This window comes from Schistocerca gregaria, chromosome 1 (assembly GCF_023897955.1).
Source record: "Schistocerca gregaria isolate iqSchGreg1 chromosome 1, iqSchGreg1.2, whole genome shotgun sequence".
NCBI lineage: Eukaryota > Metazoa > Arthropoda > Insecta > Orthoptera > Acrididae > Schistocerca > Schistocerca gregaria.
This window is the reverse complement of record NC_064920.1, coordinates 289,008,239-289,027,459: the sequence shown is the minus strand read 5'-3', so window position 1 is coordinate 289,027,459 and position 19,221 is coordinate 289,008,239. Positions and strand designations below refer to the sequence as shown.

Sequence of the window (19,221 nt, the reverse complement as noted above, 5' to 3'; positions counted from 1 at the left end):
CGTACCGAGCTACTGAGCATCTCTCCTGCAGAGTCTTCCACTGGAGTTTATCTATCATCTCCGTAACGCTTTCGCGATTACTAAATGATCCTGTAACGAAGCGCACTGTTCTCCATTGGATCTTCTCTATCTCTTCTATTAACCCTATCTGGTAGGGATCCCACACTGCTGAGCAGTATTCAAGCAGTGGGCGAACAAGCGTACTGTAACCTACTTCCTTTGTTTCCTTCTGTGTGGCAGGGTATTTTGGTGGAAATGTAACAACAGTGTCCCAGGTATATTTTGTGTATGGGTTTAATGGTGTGTTGGCAGGGAGTTTTGGGGCTGTGGCAGGTTGAAAAGGTCAACTAGGCAGGTTCTGGTTGCTATGGCGGTGGGGGGGGGGGGGGGGGGCTGAGGGGGTTGACAAGAAGGAGGAATACAATAGAGGTTGGGTGGTGGTGCCTCAAGGTGGCACTGGGATATCTGCAGGCTGGATAACTTTTATGGAATTGGTGTCTGGAATGCTCTTCCAGGTTTTGAAGAGCAAGGGTCTCATTGAATTGCCCAGTATGCCGAGGGTCTCATCAAGGCCTGGGTCTCCCAGACCTAGTCCATAAACAGAGGTCCTGTGCCATACCTCCAACCATCTGCAATCCTCACACCACCCCCAGAACCAGTTACAAATGAGTACCCCTTTCATCACCCAATACCACCCCAGACTGGCACAATGGAACCACATCATGAAGACTTTGACTATCATCATGTCCTGGAATGTCGGACCTTGTATCTAAGATCCTTCCCACCCCTCTTAAAGTGGTACTCCATTACCCATCCAATCTTCACAACATCATAGTCCATTCCTATGACACTTCTAATCCCAGCCGCTTGCCACAGGGCTCACACCCCTGTGGGGGACCCCAGGTGCAAGACATGCCCAACCCACCCACCCAGCACTTCCTGTTCCAGTCCTGGCACAGGCTTATCCTACCCCGTCAGAGGCCGGGCTACCTGTGAGAGCAACCATGTCATATACCAGCTTTTCTGCAATCATTGGACAGCCTTTTTATATTGATATGATTGCCAACCAGCTGTCCACCTGGATGAACGGCCAATGCCAGACTGTGGTCAAGAGCATTGTAGACCATCCTGTGGCATAACATGCTGCAGAACATGAAATGCTGCTTCACAACCTGGACCATCTGGATCCTCCCCTCCACCACCAGCTTATCTGAATTGTGCAGATGGGAGTTATCCTTACAATGCATTCTCCACTCCCAAAATTATGCTGGCCTCAACCTGTGGTAACTTACTGCCCCTACATTCTCTACCCAACAGTTTCTGCCCCCTCTGTCCTATCACACTCTTCTCTCCCCTCACCCATAACCTGATAACCTGCTATCCCCCCCCCCCCCCTCCTCAAGTTGCCAGAATGAGCCATGTGTGCATGAGGTGTGCTTGCTCATGTGAAGGTGTGTTTTTCTTTGTGTTTTTCTTTCCTTAAGAAGGCTTTGACGGAAAGGTAAATGTGCAACAGTCTTTTTGTGCTGCCTGAACATTACTTGATTACCATTTATTTCCTCTTACCAACTTTTTGTGATCATGCACATCTGTAGACTCGTACTTAATGACTGCTGCACTGGTGAGTGCTCAAAAACAAGCACCTGCAAAATTCATAGTTGAGCCCCAGAGATGCTTAACCACATATTGTCATACCTCTTGTAGGTTATATTTATTCTTGTATTCACTGAAGTGTAGCAACAGTGATCTCACATGGTTCAGTGTTTGTCTTTTTTTACTACTCTGGGAGCTACGCCACACTTAAGACTTTGGTCACATGTTTTAAGCAGATACCAGGTATGTTATCAAAACTGTGAGCTGCAAACCACAAAATAATGTCAATTACTGTGTAATTATATCTATTCTCACAACTGTCACGCAGCTGCCATGTAGTTTACACAGTAGAAACACAAAGCCTACAGATAAATGCATTTGTGGCTTCAAGGATACTACTCATGGCATTAATCAGTTCATTCATACATTCATTAATTCATTCATTTCTGTTCTGCAGATTTCATTATAAAGCAAAACATTCAGGAATATGGAATGAATCAAAATATTTGTTGACAAAAAAGAGGCAGGTGTCAGAAACCAAATTTGTGCACTGTATTGTCGATACACTGTCATTACATTGTATGCAACTAGTGATTATGCAAACTAAATTTAAGGTGGAATTATAACTTTAAGATGTTACAAACTGAATGAAAACTACTACTTTGAAGAATACTGCCACTTGCCCAGATGTATTAAGGAGCTGCTGTTTATCTCTTGTTAGCTTAATACCATCAGGACCATATTGATGTGTCTGTATTGTGGAAATAATGAATCAATGAGTGCAAAGTCTAAACATAATTTTCAAAAAATGAAAAAAAGAGTTATTTAAAAACAATACTAATTTTGACAATATGCTCTGCTATCCTGATGGTAACAAGATCATACTAATGTAACATGTCATTGTGAGAACTTTTGAAATGTGTATTTGTGGTGCTTTGAAAGGAAAAAAGGTTTACCAAATGGTATTGGTACATCCACTAATGAAAACCCAGTAAAACTTATTGTACAACCTGCTTCTGATATTTATCAAAAATATTTATGTAGAATAATAGGTATTACTTTGATTGAAGTAGCATAAACTCAGTGATGTACAGTGAAAAATTGAAAACAGTATTTTAAAAATCCAAAAGAAATCCGTTAATACTTCCACGCCTGACTCTCGGACACTGATCTGTCACTAGTCGGCTGAGCACACGCTTCCTCTAAACACAGACAACATTGCCACCCAGTGAACTTAAGCTTACCTTTATTTGCAGTAACTGCTCAAAATGATGTTCCTCTGTAGTAAGATCAGCCTGACATCTGATTATCTTAGCAAACACTCTATGAATTTCAGCTCCCGAAATCTGGGAAATGACTAGCCAAACCCTGTCTTCCAACTCTTTGAGCATGATAGGTTGCTTACACCTTGTCTTTTAACATTCCCCAGAGATAAAAATCACACATATTTAGATCTGGAGAACGAGGAGGCCAGGCAACTATCATATCATCAAAAATATTTTGTATTGCTGTCATGGGAACATTGGTGATGTGTGGTCTTGCATAGTCCTGCATGAAATAAGTGTACATCTTTTTGTTAGGTGTTAGTTCTCTTAAAAAAAGAATGCAGTATATTGTTTACATGCCTTTCAGAATGTATTGTTTTCTGGAAATAGATTGGTTCAATAATTGTCTTGTGCTAATTGCACACCACACTCCTGTTTTCACATCTTGAAGAGGTTGGTATAATTCATGAGGATTTCTGCAGCCTCAACATCAATTGTTCTGAGAATTTACATACCCTGACAAATATAGCCACACTTCAACAGAAAAAAAGCATCACAGGATCAACTTTCCCATCCTGCACAGACTGTAAAGGCCAGTTGCAATAAAGACATCAAGCAACAGTATCTGAGTTCCTCAGTTGATGCACTATCTTTGTATGGTTTCAATTTCAGTTTGTGCACAGGTCTGTGAGCAAATGCTCTTGACACACTAGTCTGAAGTGTCAAATGGTGCAGAGATTTTCTCAGATTTCTTTCCAGAGCCTCCCCTATCTTGCTAATTTATTTTCAGTTAAAACACTAGGTTCTTTAGGCCTTTGTTTGTGTAACATAGATCCAGTCTCCTGAAATTTATTAGCTAACCTGCATATCATCGAATCACTGTGAACATGCACATCTGGAAATTTTTCTATGAATTCAAGTTGACATTCCACATATGATTCTGTCGTCACATAGTACAACACAAAAAACACGCATTGATCCTTTGTGTATACCACGCTGAATGAAAACTTGACAGGAAACTCAAGAGAAAATTCCCAAACACTTAGTCACACAGCATAGAAGACATGCGCACAGTGTTTCTGTTTGAGGACTGGTCCAGTAACGTACAGGCAGGGAAAACCCGGAACTTGACACAGTTGCAATAATGACATCTAGCAACAATATTTCAAACAATTAAACTTGACAAAAAAAAAACTCAAAAGAAAACACCATCACACTTGTAGCACAGTGTAGGTTGTATGTGAAAAGTATTGGCATCCGAGAATTACGCATAGTGACAACTGGCAGACATAGTGGCAACAGCCACCAAACATGCCTTGCGACAGGCGGACCACTCACAGGTGTCTTTTGTAAGATACCCGACATGCCAATGGAAAATCCTTGGCAGAATATAAATAATGGAAGGAGCAAAAGTCACAACTCAACATATAACTGAGGCATTGTGTCATTGACAGACTTGTAAACAACAATAATAATGTTATTAGTTTTTGGATGACTGCTTCTTCAGAGCTAATTGATACTCATATGCACACATGCACCTGCATGCCTGAATTCTGTTGGCTGATTACATTGTGCCATTACCAAAGCTCAGACAGGGTGAGGGGTTGTCTCAGGTGAAATAGGTGAAGGGATAAATGAGGTGGGAGCAGGAGGGAAGGTTGCAGAATGGTAGTTGACAGCTGGAAGAGGGGGGGGGGGGGGGGGGGGGCAGCAGGCACATTGCATAGAAATGCGACAACGGTGTGTTCATTCTTGCCATAGGTAAGGGGGATTGTGTTCCATGCACAATGCCATGTGGGTGCATGATGAGTGAAGAAGGGACATGGTCACGGATCATACTCCTTTGGAAGGCCCAGGTTTGTGGACTGTCCAATTTACTCATCTAGCACATCCTACTCCAGTCCCATCATGCAAGGACATGTGTAGAAGCAGTCATTCATGGGCTAGCTTTGATGTAACTTCAGCACAGCATTTTATGTGGGCATGACCACCAACCAACTTTTTCACCTGAGTGAATGAGCACCACCAAATTGTGGCCAATATCAGAGTTGCCCACCAAGTGGCAGAACACACTGCTGAGCAGAACATGCTTGAGTTCAGTGGTCACTTCATATCCTGTGCCATCTAAGACCTTTGCCCCAACACCAGTTTTCTGAATTATGTAGATATGAATTGTCCTTGCAACACATCTTTCAATATTATAATCCTTCTGGCCTCAATGACTGCTAGCCCCTGTTTTACACTCAGCTCCACCCCTGCCCGATGTCCTGAACTTCACTTTTCTGGTCTTCAGACTCTCCTCTCTGCAGTCTTCATCTTCTCTGTAACTATATTCTCCTCCCAATCCACTCCTCCATGTCACAGTATGATTCCTGCTGACTGTGACCAAAACAAACTCACTGGTGTCACTTTCCTACTCCAAGCAAACATCATTGCCCTTCTCCCAACCCTCTCTGTCACATCCCAGTTCCTTTCTTTCCTCAACCACTCTACACCTTACTCCTTGCCTTATTTATCATTAAAACCTCTGTATGGCAAGCAAACTAAAACTTTTACAAATCTTAAACTTTTATCGGCATACTATGTCAGAGCACCCCCCCATGAACCATGGACCTTGCTGTTGGTGGGGAGGCTTGTGTGCCTCAGCGATACAGATAGCCGTACTGTAGGTACAACCACAACGGAGCTGTATCTGTTGAGAGGCCAGACAAACGTGTGGTTCCTGAAGAGGGGCAGCAGCCTTTTCAGTAATTGCAGGGGCAACAGTCTGTATGATTGACTGATCTGGCCTTGTAACAATAACCAAAACGGCCTTGCTGTGCTGGTACTGCGAACGGCTGAAAGCAAGGGGAAACTAAAGCCGCAATTTTTCCCGAGGGCATGCAGCTTTACTGTATGATTAAATGATGATGGCGTCCTCTTGGGTAAAATATTCCGGAGGTAAAATAGTCCCCCATTCGGATCTCCGGGCGGGGACTACTCAAGAGGATGTCGTTATCAGGAGAAAGAAAACTGGCGTTCTACGGATCGGAGCGTGGAAAGTCAGATCTCTTAATCGGGCAGGTAGGTTAGAAAATTTAAAAAAGAAAATGGATATGTTAAAGTTAGACATAGTGGGACTTAGTGGAGTTCGGTGGCAGGAGGAACAAGACTTCTGGTCAGGTGACTACAGGGTTATAAACACAAAATCAAATAGGGGTAATGCAGGAGTAGGTTTAATAATGAATAGGAAAATAGGAATGTGGGTAAGCTACTACAAACAGCATAGTGAACGCATTATTGTGGCCAAGATAGATATGAAGTCCACACCTACTACAGTAGTACAAGTTTGTATGCCAACTAGCTCTGCAGATGATGAAGAAATTGAAGAAATGTATGATGAAATAAAAGAAATTAATCAGATAATGAAGGGAGATGAAAATTTAATAGTCATGGCTGACTGGAATTCGAGTGTAGGAAAAGGGAGAGAAGTAAACGTAGTAGGTGAATGTGGACTGGGGGTAAGAAATGACAGAGGAAGCACAGAGCACAACTTAATCATAGCTAACACTTGGTTTAAGAATCACGAAAGAAGGTTGTATACATGGAAGAACCCTGGAGATACTAAAAGGTATCATATAGATTATATAATGGTAAGACAGAGATTTAGGAACCAGGTTTTAAATTGTAAGACATTTCCAGGGGCAGATGTTGACTCTGACCACAATCTATTGGTTATGAACTGTAGATTAAAACTGAAGAAACTGCAAAAAGGTGGAAATTTAAGGAGATGGGACCTGGATAAACTGAAAGAACCAGAGGTTGTACAGAGTTTCAGGGAGAGCATAAGGGAACAATTGACAGGAATGGGGGAAAGAAATACAGTAGAAGAAGAATGGGTAGCTTTGAGGGATGAAGTAGTGAAGGCACCAGAGGATCAAGTAGGTAAAAAGATGATGGCTAGTAGAAATCCTTGGGTAACAGAAGAAATATTGAATTTAATTGATGAAAGGAGAAAATATAAAAATGCAGTAAATGAAGCAGGCAAAAAGGAATACAAATGTCTCAAAAATGAGATCGACAGGGAATGCAAAATGGCTAAGGAGGGATGGCTAGAGGACAAATGTAAGGATGTAGAGGCTTATCTCACTAGGGGTAAGATAGATACTGCCTACAGGAAAATTAAAGAGACCTTTGGAGAAAAGAGAACCACTTGTGTGAACATCAAGAGCTCAGATGAAAACCCAGTTCTAAGCAAAGAAGGAAAAGCAGAAAGGTGGAAGGAGTATATAGAGGGTCTATACAAGGGCGATGTACTTGAGGACAATATTATGGAAATGGAAAAGGATGTAGATGAAGATGAAATGGGAGATATGATTCTGCGTGAAGAATTTGACAGAGCAGTGAAAGACCTGAGTCGAAACAAGGCCCCCGGAGTAGACAACATTCCATTGGAACTACTGATGGCCTTGGGAGAGCCAGTCCTGACAAAATTGTACCATCTGATGAGCAAGATGTATGAAAGAGACGAAATACCCTCAGACTTCAAGAAGAATATAATAATTCCAATCCCAAAGAAAGCATGTGTTGACAGATGTGAAAATTACCGAGCAATCAGTTTAATAAGTCACGACTGCATAATAATAACGCGAATTCCTTTCAGACGAATGGAAAAACTAGTAGAAGCCGACCTAGGGGAAGATCAGTTTGGATTCCGTAGAAATACTGGAACACATGGGGCAATACTGACCTTACGACTTATCTTAGAAGAAAGATTAAGGAAAGGCAAACCTACATTTCTAGCATTTGTAGACTTAGAGAAAGCTTTTGACAATTTTGACTGGAATACTCTCTTTCAAATTCTATAGGTGGCAAGGGTAAAATACAGGGAGCGAAAGGCTATTTACAATTTGTACAGAAACCAGATGGCAGTTATAAGAGTCGAGGGGCATGAAAGGGAGGCAGTGGTTAGGAAGGGAGTGAGTCAGGGTTGTATCCTATTCCCGATGTTATTCAATCTGTATATTGAGCAAGCAGTATAGGAAAAAAAAGAAAAATTTGGAGTAGGTATTAAAGTCCATGGAGAGGAAATAAAAACTTTGAAGTTCGCCGATGACATTGTAATTCTGTCAGAGACAGCAAAGGACTTGTAAGAGCAGTTGAATGGAATGGACAGTGTCTTGAAAGGAGGATATAAGATGAACATCAACAAAAGAAAAACGAGGATAATGGAATGTAGTCGAATTAAGTCGGGTAATGCTGAGGGAATTAGATTAGGAAATGAGACACTTAAAGTAGTAAATGAGTATTGCTATTTGGGGAGCAAAATAACTGATGATAGTCGAAGTAGAGAGGATTTAAAATGTAGACTAGCATTGGCAAGGAGAGTGTTTCTGAAGAAGAGAAATTTGTTAACATCGAGTATAGATTTAAGCGCCAGGAAGTTGTTTCTGAAAGTATTTGTATGGAGTGTAGCCATGTATGGTAGTGAAACATGGACGATAAATAGTTTGGACAAGAAGAGAATAGAAGCTTTCGAAATGTGGTGCTACAGAAGAATGCTGAAGATTAGATGGGTAGATCGCATAACTAATGAGGAAGTATTGAATAGGATTGGGGAGAAGAGAAGTTTGTGGCACTACTTGACCAGAAGAGAGGATCGCGTGGTAGGACATGTTCTGAGGCATCAAGGGATCATCAATTTAGTATTGGAGGGCAGAGAGGAGGGTAAAAATTGTAGAGGGAGACCAAGAGATGAATACACTAAGCAGATTGAGAAGGGTGTAGGTTGCAGTAGGTACTGGGATATGAAGAAGCTTGCACAGGATAGAGTAGCATGGAGAGCTGTATCAAACCAGTCTCAGGACTGAAGACCACAACAACAACAACAACAACAACAACAACAACAACAACAACGTCAGAGCAATTCCTTCTACGTTTTCACCTTACTTCTTGAACTTTCAGATTTCATTGCATAGTCACCCTATACAGTAATTATTTACAGCAGAAAAATTTCCATATTTATGTTCAGTTTCAGTCCGTTAGCATCTATTTTTCCACCAGTCAACAACAACAACAATTAGTTATATGGAAATACAAACTGTATCATTGAAGTGTACCACAGAAATTATTATTAATATGAAGGAAGCTAAAGACTGATACATTATGAGCAATAGAATTGCAAGAATTATTCTCCTCAGGACTGAAATGAACCCAACTTTACAATCCTGTGTGGAAACCAATGAAGGTGTATGCGAAATTTTGTTGGGAAAAAAATGGAAATTGCAGAGCATCATCAGTATTAGAATTCTCCATTGCATTTTTAAGTCATAGGTGATGTTAAATAATGCTTATAGTTCTTATTTACAGGATTTTGATCTACAGACGCTTTGGGACCGAAATCTGGAGCAATATTTGCTGCAGCTCTTAGCATCATATGAAACAGCACACCAGACTGGTACAGCATTGGTTACAGAAGATTTTGAAGAAATTATTGATAGTAATATCCCAGAAGATTTTACATTTAGAGCACTGCCTTTGCATGTTAGTGATATTCCAGTGAGGCGCATTTTTGGACATTGCATGAGGTAAAAAAACAAAAGATTGTTATGTTCTTTCTGTTTATAGTTTATGTTTTGTCTAGTATGAAAGATTACCTTTACAAACGCATTTGCTGTTATGCATGAGTAAATATTATAAAATAAATCTGAATTTAAATGTTAGCATTATAGCATAATGTTATATATTTTGTTCTTCCTTTGGAAGTTTCACATGTGTAACAAGAAGAGACTAAAATTTGTTACCATTCTCAATTTTCACAGCTGATACAATAAATTTTATTTTACAGACCTTAGTAAATCACACACTCAAAATAAGATTGTCCAGGACCAAAACCATATGTTTTATTTATCTCTGTTCAAATTTTTACAGATATTCCTCCAATTCTATGCTCACAATTGACATTAGATCTTTATTTCACTGCAGCACTTAATTTTTTTCAAGAAAGTTTTACAACACATTGTAGCTGCTCTGTTTTCTGTGTACTCAGCAACTGCTGAACAAATAGCTGGAGGTGAGCTTATAGATGCACAAATTTGGAAAAACAAAATTTTGTTTGGGATGGTGGTTTCAGAACTATTAAACAACACCTCTGTCATATGAAAGAAAGAGACAGGAAGTAGGAAACAAACAGTTGCTGAATAGATATTTCTTTTCCCAAACATTGTTAACTATCATTTCTGACAATTTTCAATTGGGATCGTAAAGATATATTTTTGTAGTGGCTGATTATTTACACAACCTGTTTGCATTGATTTATCTTTAGTTTCCTGAAGAAATTTTATTTTGTTTCAGGCATCCTCTAATACGGGATATAATTCTCTGCAAGGAGCCAGATGTGAAATTAGCATTAGGCGTCTCTGCATATGTTTATCCAGAAAATATTCTTTCACTGTGGCTAATAGTTGCCTGTAAATACAGAATAATTAAAGATAAAAATTAGATTTAGTTGAGATCTTTGATTACATAGAATTTCTGATTTTATGGGGTACAATTACACCTGTGTGTTATTTGGATTGATGACACAAATGTATTTGAGTGTGAAGATTTGGTAGTATTTCCAGTCTTCCTTTGTAGAGGACTGATTTGACTTTCTTTGTAGAGAAATGATGTGAGTTAATTTGTGCAGCCATGCATGTCCACATCATGTTACTGAAGTTGTACTATTGTATACTGAATACTGAAAGAATTAAAATAAAGGTAGAGTTTTACGGTATTTATAAGCTGCAACAATTGACACCAGCTATAAACTACAAAACATGGAAACATTTTTATGTAGAGTAAATTTCTTTCACAATGAATAGATGCTGATCTTTAACCTCTTGCAATATTTGTGGAAGAAATATATATCTACATTTACAGCTACATCCATACTCTAAAAACCACTGTGAAGTGTATGTCATAGAATGCTTCCCACAGTACCAAATATTAGGGTATCTTCTCATCCCACTCACATATAGAGGGTATACTGTCCCTCCACTGTTAAAAATCTGTCTTATTTTACTGTTTAAAATAAATCTTGAAGTGTTGCATACATTACATGAGAGAGAGAAGTATAAGCAATAACAAAAAATGGAACAATTATTTAATTATTCCTTAAATTAACTCAGATCATCATCTCTAAATTTAAATTTTTGCTGTCCCGTTTCTAATGCAATATGGTCTTGAATAAGTTTAATAAGGTTAATGGATAAAATTCTTATTGGAAATATTTATGTCATTATGTATTATGCGTTGACATGCATCCCTCAGCTCTCCTCACAACTCTCCTCTATATGTAGGCAGCCCAAAGATCAGTTTCTGTTCAAAGAGTACATTACTCTTCTCCTCAAGAACAGTGAAAGAAGGTTGCATATATGCATGAGACCTGGAGACAACAATAAATTTCAGACAGGTTATTCAATGGTGAGACATATTTTTTAACCAGTTTCTAAACAGCAAATATTCCAAGTTGAGGTGTGGACACTGACCATAATTTATTGCTTATGAACTGAAGATTAAAATTAAAGAATTTCCTGAAAGGTAGGAAATTAGTAGTAGTAGTAGTAGTAGTAGTAGCAGCAGCAGCAGCAGCAGCAGCTTTATTCATCCATAGCTAATTTTTTTTATGACAATATAGGACATGTCAAAGTATTTACAAGTTTAGACCAATTTAAAATAAGCTAATTTGTACACGCATACATTTACAGATTTCTATGTTGTCTACAATCATTAGATTTACTCCTGACATACAATAGTTTTTTTACAAGTAAATTATTAAATAATGTAATGCTAGACTGTTCACTCATATCTCACTATCAGTCACTCCACACACTATACACACATTGTTTTATAGCACTTCACTCACTACACACACACACACACACACACACACACACACACACACACACACTGGTGGTCTTTGGGCCATTTTCTGTACCAAAACTTCCCATTTGCTATCCTGAAAACCTCTATAATGAGTGTGATGTTGAGCTCAGAAAGAGGAAGAGTTGTTAGTATTGTGCTATGCATAGCTTTGGAGTAAGTTTTTCTAGAAAAAGAAAAAAGAAGGAAAAAACATAGTATGAAGGTGTAATATTTAATATTTGATGTTTTATAATCATTATTATTATTATTTATTTGTTTTTTTACCAAACACCTACTCTGTTTTATCTAAGTAGTCCTTCAGTGTATAAAATGTATTGCACAACAGGTACATTTTAGCTCCTTTTTTAAGTAAGTGTGTTTTTGCAATTTCTTTAATCTCTTTTTGTACTGTCTTGTACAGTTTTATTCCTTGGTAGAAATGGCTGTTTTGAGTTTTATGTTTATTTTCTCTTGGTAAATTTAATTTGAGTCTAGCTCTTGTTCCGTGGTCATGGACCGAGCTGTTTGTGCAGTAATTACCAATGTTATTTTTGATGTGTACAACTGACTGGTAAATGTATTCACATAGAGCAGTTAAAACCCCCAGTGTTTTGAACAGATGTTTACAATGAGCTCGACTACTATTTTTGCTTATTATTCGTAATGCTTTTTTCTGGAGTTTGAAAATTGTGTTCATATTTTGTGCATTTGTTCCCCAAAAAAGAATGCCATAGCTAAGAACTGAGTTACAAGTGAATAGTGTGTAACTAAAAGACACTGCATGTTACACACCGATGATAGGATTCTAAGAGCATAACATGCTGATGACATTCTGTTTGCAAGTGCCTTTGTGTGTTCACACCACTTCAACTGAGAATCTATATTCATTCCTAGAAATTTTGCATTTGTTACACAGTCTACAGAGATGCCATCTGCATTTAATTTAACATTGTCATTTTCCCTCTTCAAACTGAAATTCATTCTTGATGTTCAATGTCACTTTATTGCTTATTAACCAATCATAAACTTCCTTGAGAATTTCATTTGCTTTCTCTGCAAGGAGTTCTCTTCTGTTCTCAGTGACTACAAAATATTGCTGTCGTCAGCAAAGAGAATTTTTTTGACATGAGTAACAGTGCTGGGAAAGTCATTGATGTATATCAGGAATAGTATTGGTCCTAATATGCTACCTTGCAGAACCCCTATTTTTGTTCTGATAACTGTTTTAGTAAATGTTAGATCTATTTGAAGTATGTGTTCTCTCTACCCTTTGTACCCTATATGCGAGGTATGATCGATACCAGTCATTAGCTACCCCTCTTATTCCTAACGCTTCTAATTTATTTAATCGAATCTTGTGGTTGACTGTATTAAAGGCCTTAGAAAGATCCAAAAATATGCCTGTGACACACTCATCTTTGTCAAGAGCATCAAGTACAACTTTTGTGAATTCTACTATGGCTGACTCCCTATTTTTGCCACTTTGGAAACCAAACTGTGATTCACTTAAAAGATTGTATTTATTAGCGTTATTAATTAATCTGTCTTTCATAATTGTTTCTATTATTTTTGAGGATGGTGACAGCAGGAAAACGGGACAGTAATTTTCTATGTCTTCTGCATTACCTTTCTTAAGCAAAGGTATAACTCTTGCCTGTTTTAACAGCTTTGGAAATGTCCCTGATGTGAAGGGTTCATTTATTATATTTGTTAATGGACCATGCATAATATCTATGCATTATTTCAGTTCACACATTGGTATTTCATCTTTTTATTTTTTGGTTTTTGAACAGTTTTATTGATTTCATTCTCTGTTGTTGAAAGTAACATCATTTTATTTAGTGCAACATTATTTAGATGTGTAATATTTGTTTTGAGGGATTCTTGCTGTTAACTCCTCTGCAATATTTAAAAAAAAAAAATGTTCACTTACATAGTTTGCTAAGGGTTGTGGATCATTTATTACCTTACCCTCTTCCTTAGCAGTATGTTATTCTGCGTTATATATTATTTTGTCATTAAGTGACTTTTTTGCAACAATCGGCATCTTCCTATAGATCTTTCTGTATCTATGATAGAAATTCAAGAATTCTGGATCATTGTGACTCTTTTTCATGGAACAGAGGTATTTAAGTGTTTGGGAGGACTTCTTAATATATGTAGTTATCCATCTGTATTTGTGAAATTTTGATACAGACATGCATACTTTTGGAAATGCCTTTTCAAAGTTCAATTTAAATAATGTGGAGAATTTAGAGAATTACAGCTACATCACATTTTTCCCTGTCCACATTTGTGGCGACATGGTCAATTACTGATGCAGTCATTGTTGTAACCCTTGTTGCACTATTGATTGATAGGTACATGCCAAAACTTTGAAGGATATTTATGAGGATGCTGCTGGATTCATTTATGATATTAGTGTTGATGTTAATCTACCCACATAGAATTATGTTGACCTTTGTACTTGAGGCTTTATGTAGAACTCCTGTTAATTTATTGAAAAAAGTATCCACACTACCACTTGGAGATCTATAGACATACAAAATTGTTAATTTCTTGGTGATATCAAGCCCTGTTAATTCAATAGCTCATATTTCAAAGTGTTTGTCTTCACTTACTGTACTGAGGTCATGTCTTGATTCGAACTGTGTTCCTTTTCTGATATAAATGCATGATCCTCCACCCCTTGAAGCAGTTCCGCAGTAAGACTTTGCCCTTTCATACAATGACAATACTACATGTTGGATTTCTTTGTCTCTACACCTGTGCTCAGTAACACAAACTACTGTGCAGTTCAAAGATTGGAGCTCAACTTCTAATAGTTGTATTTTATTTTTTATTGATTACATGTTTTAATGGAGGATTTTTAAGTCAGTGAAATGCCCCATGTTACACTTTCCAGTGGTCTGTTTTTCTTTGTGACATTTGGTATTTGTGATATTTGGAGTGTTAAAATGTCTTTTGAGTGATTGTTTCAGTATTTTTTAAACTGCTGGAGATATTCTTTAGGCAGGGGAACCTGTTGTCTGGATGGAGATGGGACTCAGATAAACTGAAAGAAACATGGTTTCTTGAGAGTTTCAAAGAGAATATTAGGCAATCACTGACTAAAGAAGAGGAATGGAATACAACATAAGATGAATGCATAGTTTTTAGAAATGAATAAGTGAAGCCTGAAGAGGATCAAGTAGACAGAAAAACAAGGCCTAGGAGAAATCCTTGGATAACATTCTGAAATTAATTGATGAAAGGAGAAAATCTTATGTGGATCAAAGATAAATTCAGTGCTCTAAAAGCAAGCATTAAAATGGCAAAACTAAGTCCTGACTAGAGGGAAGTTAGAGCGACCTTTGTAAAAAAGACAAACAATTGCATAAAAATCAAGAGTTCAGAAAGCAAGCCAGTGATAATTATAAGAGAGAAAGCTGAAAGTTGGAAGGAATATGTCCAGTGTCTTTAGAAAAAAAATGAACCCGAAGACAATATTATAGAAAGAGGAATGACAGTTAACGAAGAGATGGGAGAGATGAAACCATGAGAAAAATTTGACATATTGTTGAAAGACCATAGTTGAGTTAGACAAAATTCCCTCAATATTATTTAGAACCTTGAGAGAGCCACCCATAACAAAGCCAATGTAACTGTTTTGCACTACACAGAGTGTTATGGATATAAGTGCAGATATTTTTATTGGTGTCTGAGGACAGTATGTTGAACAAAACAAAGAAAGAAAATCGGGATCCACGATCAAAGCCAACACCAAGTGAAGTGATGCAAATCATAAGTAGTAAACCATCTGAGAGGGAAAAGTGTTGTATAAAGAGAGTTTTCCAACAGCAAAAAGAACAACAAACTCTGCTAAAACTGTTATATTTTCCAATGAAAACATATATGATGTGTTGCAAACAAGTGACTGTGATAATGTCTCTCCAAATGATTGTGAACTTGTAAATCAGAGCTGAAAATGAAGAGTGTTTTTCCAAAAAATGTCACAACAGACACAGATCATCAGAGGAAAAGAGTAGTGTACTATTACTAACAGACAGTGACGGCAGAAATCTATCCAACATGTTCTGTGAAAAAAATCATGACATACCAGTGACTAGTGTTGTGAAACTATGGGCAGGATGTCAAAATGTTGTAGACACTAACTCTATGACGAAATTAATGCAGGAAAATGATGTTATCATCTGAATAATGGGATCATTGATGTTACAAAAAATGAAGCAAAGGTTTGTGTGGAAATGCTGCAGAATTTTTTACAAGCTAACAAATGCAGAAACACATAGTTGCCACACTGTATCATAGGCGTGATCTAATTTACAGCTTGTGTTTAAACAAAGAAATTCAGAAATCAAACATTAAAATGAGGAAACTGTGTTCATGATATACTAAGTGAGATATGATGGTTATAAACAAGCTGCATCAAAATCTGCACACAAAGCATGGAATGCATTTGAACTATGAAGGAAAAGATCATGTTAGTGAAATAATTTTTTAAAAAAAAAGACTTTTAAGGAATGAACAATCTATCAGCTTCCTGTACATCCTTCCAACAACAGTGAGGAAAACAAAATTAATAAGAAAGAAGAACGAAAATACAATACTACTGAGCGTTCTAATTTAAACTAAAGGTATGTCATGCTTTAAATATGACTCCCAATTGTCAATACATAAATATGTCTGCTCTAATAATTTATCAATGTAATGCGCAGTCCCTGCATAATAACATCAATGAAATTAATGTACTGTTAACAGATAAACTTGAAGATATCTGAGTGTTACGCATTTCTGAGCACTTGCTTAACCCAGAATTAATCCAGAGTATGAAAATAAACCAATTCAGTTTGGCTTCCTACTACTTCAGGGAAAAAAACAAGCAGGCTGGGGTAGAAATCTACACAAAGGAAAATGTATATTTTATTACCCTATCTTGCTTAAATGGAACAAATGTCAAATTCAACCTCGTTATTGATACAGTTCACTGATCACCATCTAGAAATTTTGAACTTTTCTTAATCAAAATTGAATCATTGCTAAATACAGTAAATAAAATGGATTGCGAGTTGATAACCTGTGGTGACGTTAATATTGATTTCCTCACAATAGTGGAAATAGGGAGGTCCTTTTGAACCTTGCAACATTCTATAATTTAGAGGCTGAAGTAAAAGCGGCTACCTGAGTAACAGAAACTTGCCAAACAGCTTGACATCAATTTCTAGTCAAGAAGAGTTTACACAACACTTCATTAAAAATGTTCAGTGCAGGTTTTAGTGACCATCTTGCTCAAATATTAACTATATAAGTAAAAGGTAGTAGTATTTGCAGTTTACACAATGCAGAGAACAAACCATGGAACTCACATTTGAAGAGCCAGTGAAGAGGAAGGAATTACTGAGAGTTTACACACAGAATAATTACAGATACTCTCTGGACCAAATGTTTTCCTTATAGAGTGTATCATACGACATCGAGGGAGCAGGGCTTCAATTATATAGTTTGGTTTCTCATCACTGCACAACCGTTAGGTGAACACACATGATTTGATACATAACAGGGTGCACGAACCTCACTCCATGCATCAGAGTGGTAGGAGGCGCATTAGAGGCAGTAGTGGTATTTTCGATATGCTGCCAGTGCTATTGCATATGGCTTCATAATTACAACTACTGTGGACTGGGAGCAAAGCTTGAACTTGAAAAATGAACAGTGCATAGTGATCAGAGGATTAATCTATTGGGTGAGGTGTACAAGCAACACAGTATTTCATATGCTGCAAGTAAGGCTTGGCAGAATATCACATTGCCATTGAATTTTTGCTGATGAAGTTAGACAAATAGGCAGAAAAAGAGATATCAGAGTAGCGCATCAGACTGCATCATTTGCAATCAGTAAAACAATGAGACCAGGCTTGAATTTGATCTGGGACTAATATCCAAGAAGATATGAATGCTGCTTGTCATGTGCTGAAGATGACAAAGAAAAAACCTATAGAATGTTTAAAAGCTGCATCCAATCAGTTCTGTCAGCAGCTAAAAGTGCACTGAAGCAGACAGAAGTAGGAAACAGAAGGGTAAGGAGAAGAAGAAACAAAAGATGAAGTGGCTCAATTAAACTGGCTGGGGCTCTACCTATACCTAGGAAATTTGGTGGAATCATCCCATTTGTAATTCCTGCGCTTGTGGATATTTCAGCAACTGGATCTTTAGCTGGAGGGATGGTAGCTATTGCCAGGACAGTGATAAATGCCTGGGAACTGGAAGATGTGGCAAAAATATGTAACCAGTTTATGTTATCAGTAGTTATTTGTAAATATAGCTACTCCGACTGGTGGCACTAATGTGCATTTAGTGTAACTGTTTCAATGGCATGATTGGCCTCATCTTAATGCATCTGTTAGGTGCATTAACAAGGGGCTGGAGAGGGCACTGATGGCAGAGGGCATGGGTCTCATTTCAGTAGTGCCAGTTGGGTCTCTCAGTGGACTGGGTTTCACTAGGCGCAAAAATTAGTCTACTTTCCTTATTTTCATTCACTTATGTCATATGGAATTATATTTTGGGGTAACTCTTCCCATTATAAAAGGATATTTTTGGCTCAGAAATGGGTGGTTTGGGCAATATGTGGTGTAAGTTCACGAACATCTTGTCGACCCCTGTTCACGAGTCTGGGTATTATGATATTGGCCTCTTGATATATATATATTTCTTACTGTCATTTCTTATTAACAGTACTAGCTGAGTCCCAAGAATAAGCAGCTTTCACTCAGTTAATTCCCGGCAGAAATCAAACCTGCATTTGGATCAGACTTCTTTAAATCTTGTGCAGAAAAGTGTGTAGTATTTCATTAAACTACCGCTCGAATTCAGAAATCTTAGCAATAATCCACATGCTTTCAAATCAAAACTGAAGAGTTTCCTCATGCGTCAAACCTTCTATTCTGTCAAGGAATTCCTTGAAATATTAAGCTGATTCTTGCTGTAGTATTGATTGCGTTTGTTTAGGGACTGACTTTTTTTGGGTTCATAAATATTTTATTTTTATCTGGTATTACTTTTATGATGTAATTTCATGTACTGTTATGTTCCATGACCTTGGAGTTTTGCTCCTAAATTTTTTTCCTGCAGAACTCAAAGTGTAACTAAAAAATAAATAAATAAATCTAAAACTGCACAGGAAATGGCTTGGACTATTCATAAAAAAAACTCATAGCCTTACTGCCCAATAGGCCACTCAAAAATACCAGCCTGCTTAAATTCTTCAAACAATTCAAAATTCCATGATTTTAAAGAGTGTTTATGTGGAATAAGTGGCTCAAGACCATGTGGAAATACAAAGAATACAAAATTGTGAATTTAGGCATTGCAGGAGATGGATCCGAAACTTACTAGGTTGCATACATGAAAGAAAACAGAATAAAATATATAATTTTGACTCGTTTTGTGGCTTGCAGGCACCTGAAGAAATGTGCCTTCAC

At 37.6% G+C, this 19,221-nt stretch overlaps 1 protein-coding gene across 1 annotated transcript in view; it reads left to right on the top strand.

The window, feature by feature from the left end:
- LOC126341283 (centrosomal protein of 76 kDa-like) overlaps positions 1-10,611 on the top strand; it is a 139,783-nt gene extending 129,172 nt beyond the window's left edge. The window contains exons 9-10 of the mRNA XM_050001761.1: positions 9,207-9,424; positions 10,191-10,611. Coding sequence (XP_049857718.1) covers positions 9,207-9,424; positions 10,191-10,338 — 366 coding nt within the window. The 3' untranslated portion in view covers positions 10,339-10,611. The remainder of the gene's footprint in view (positions 1-9,206; positions 9,425-10,190) is intronic.
- Positions 10,612-19,221: the final 8,610 nt, after the last annotated feature.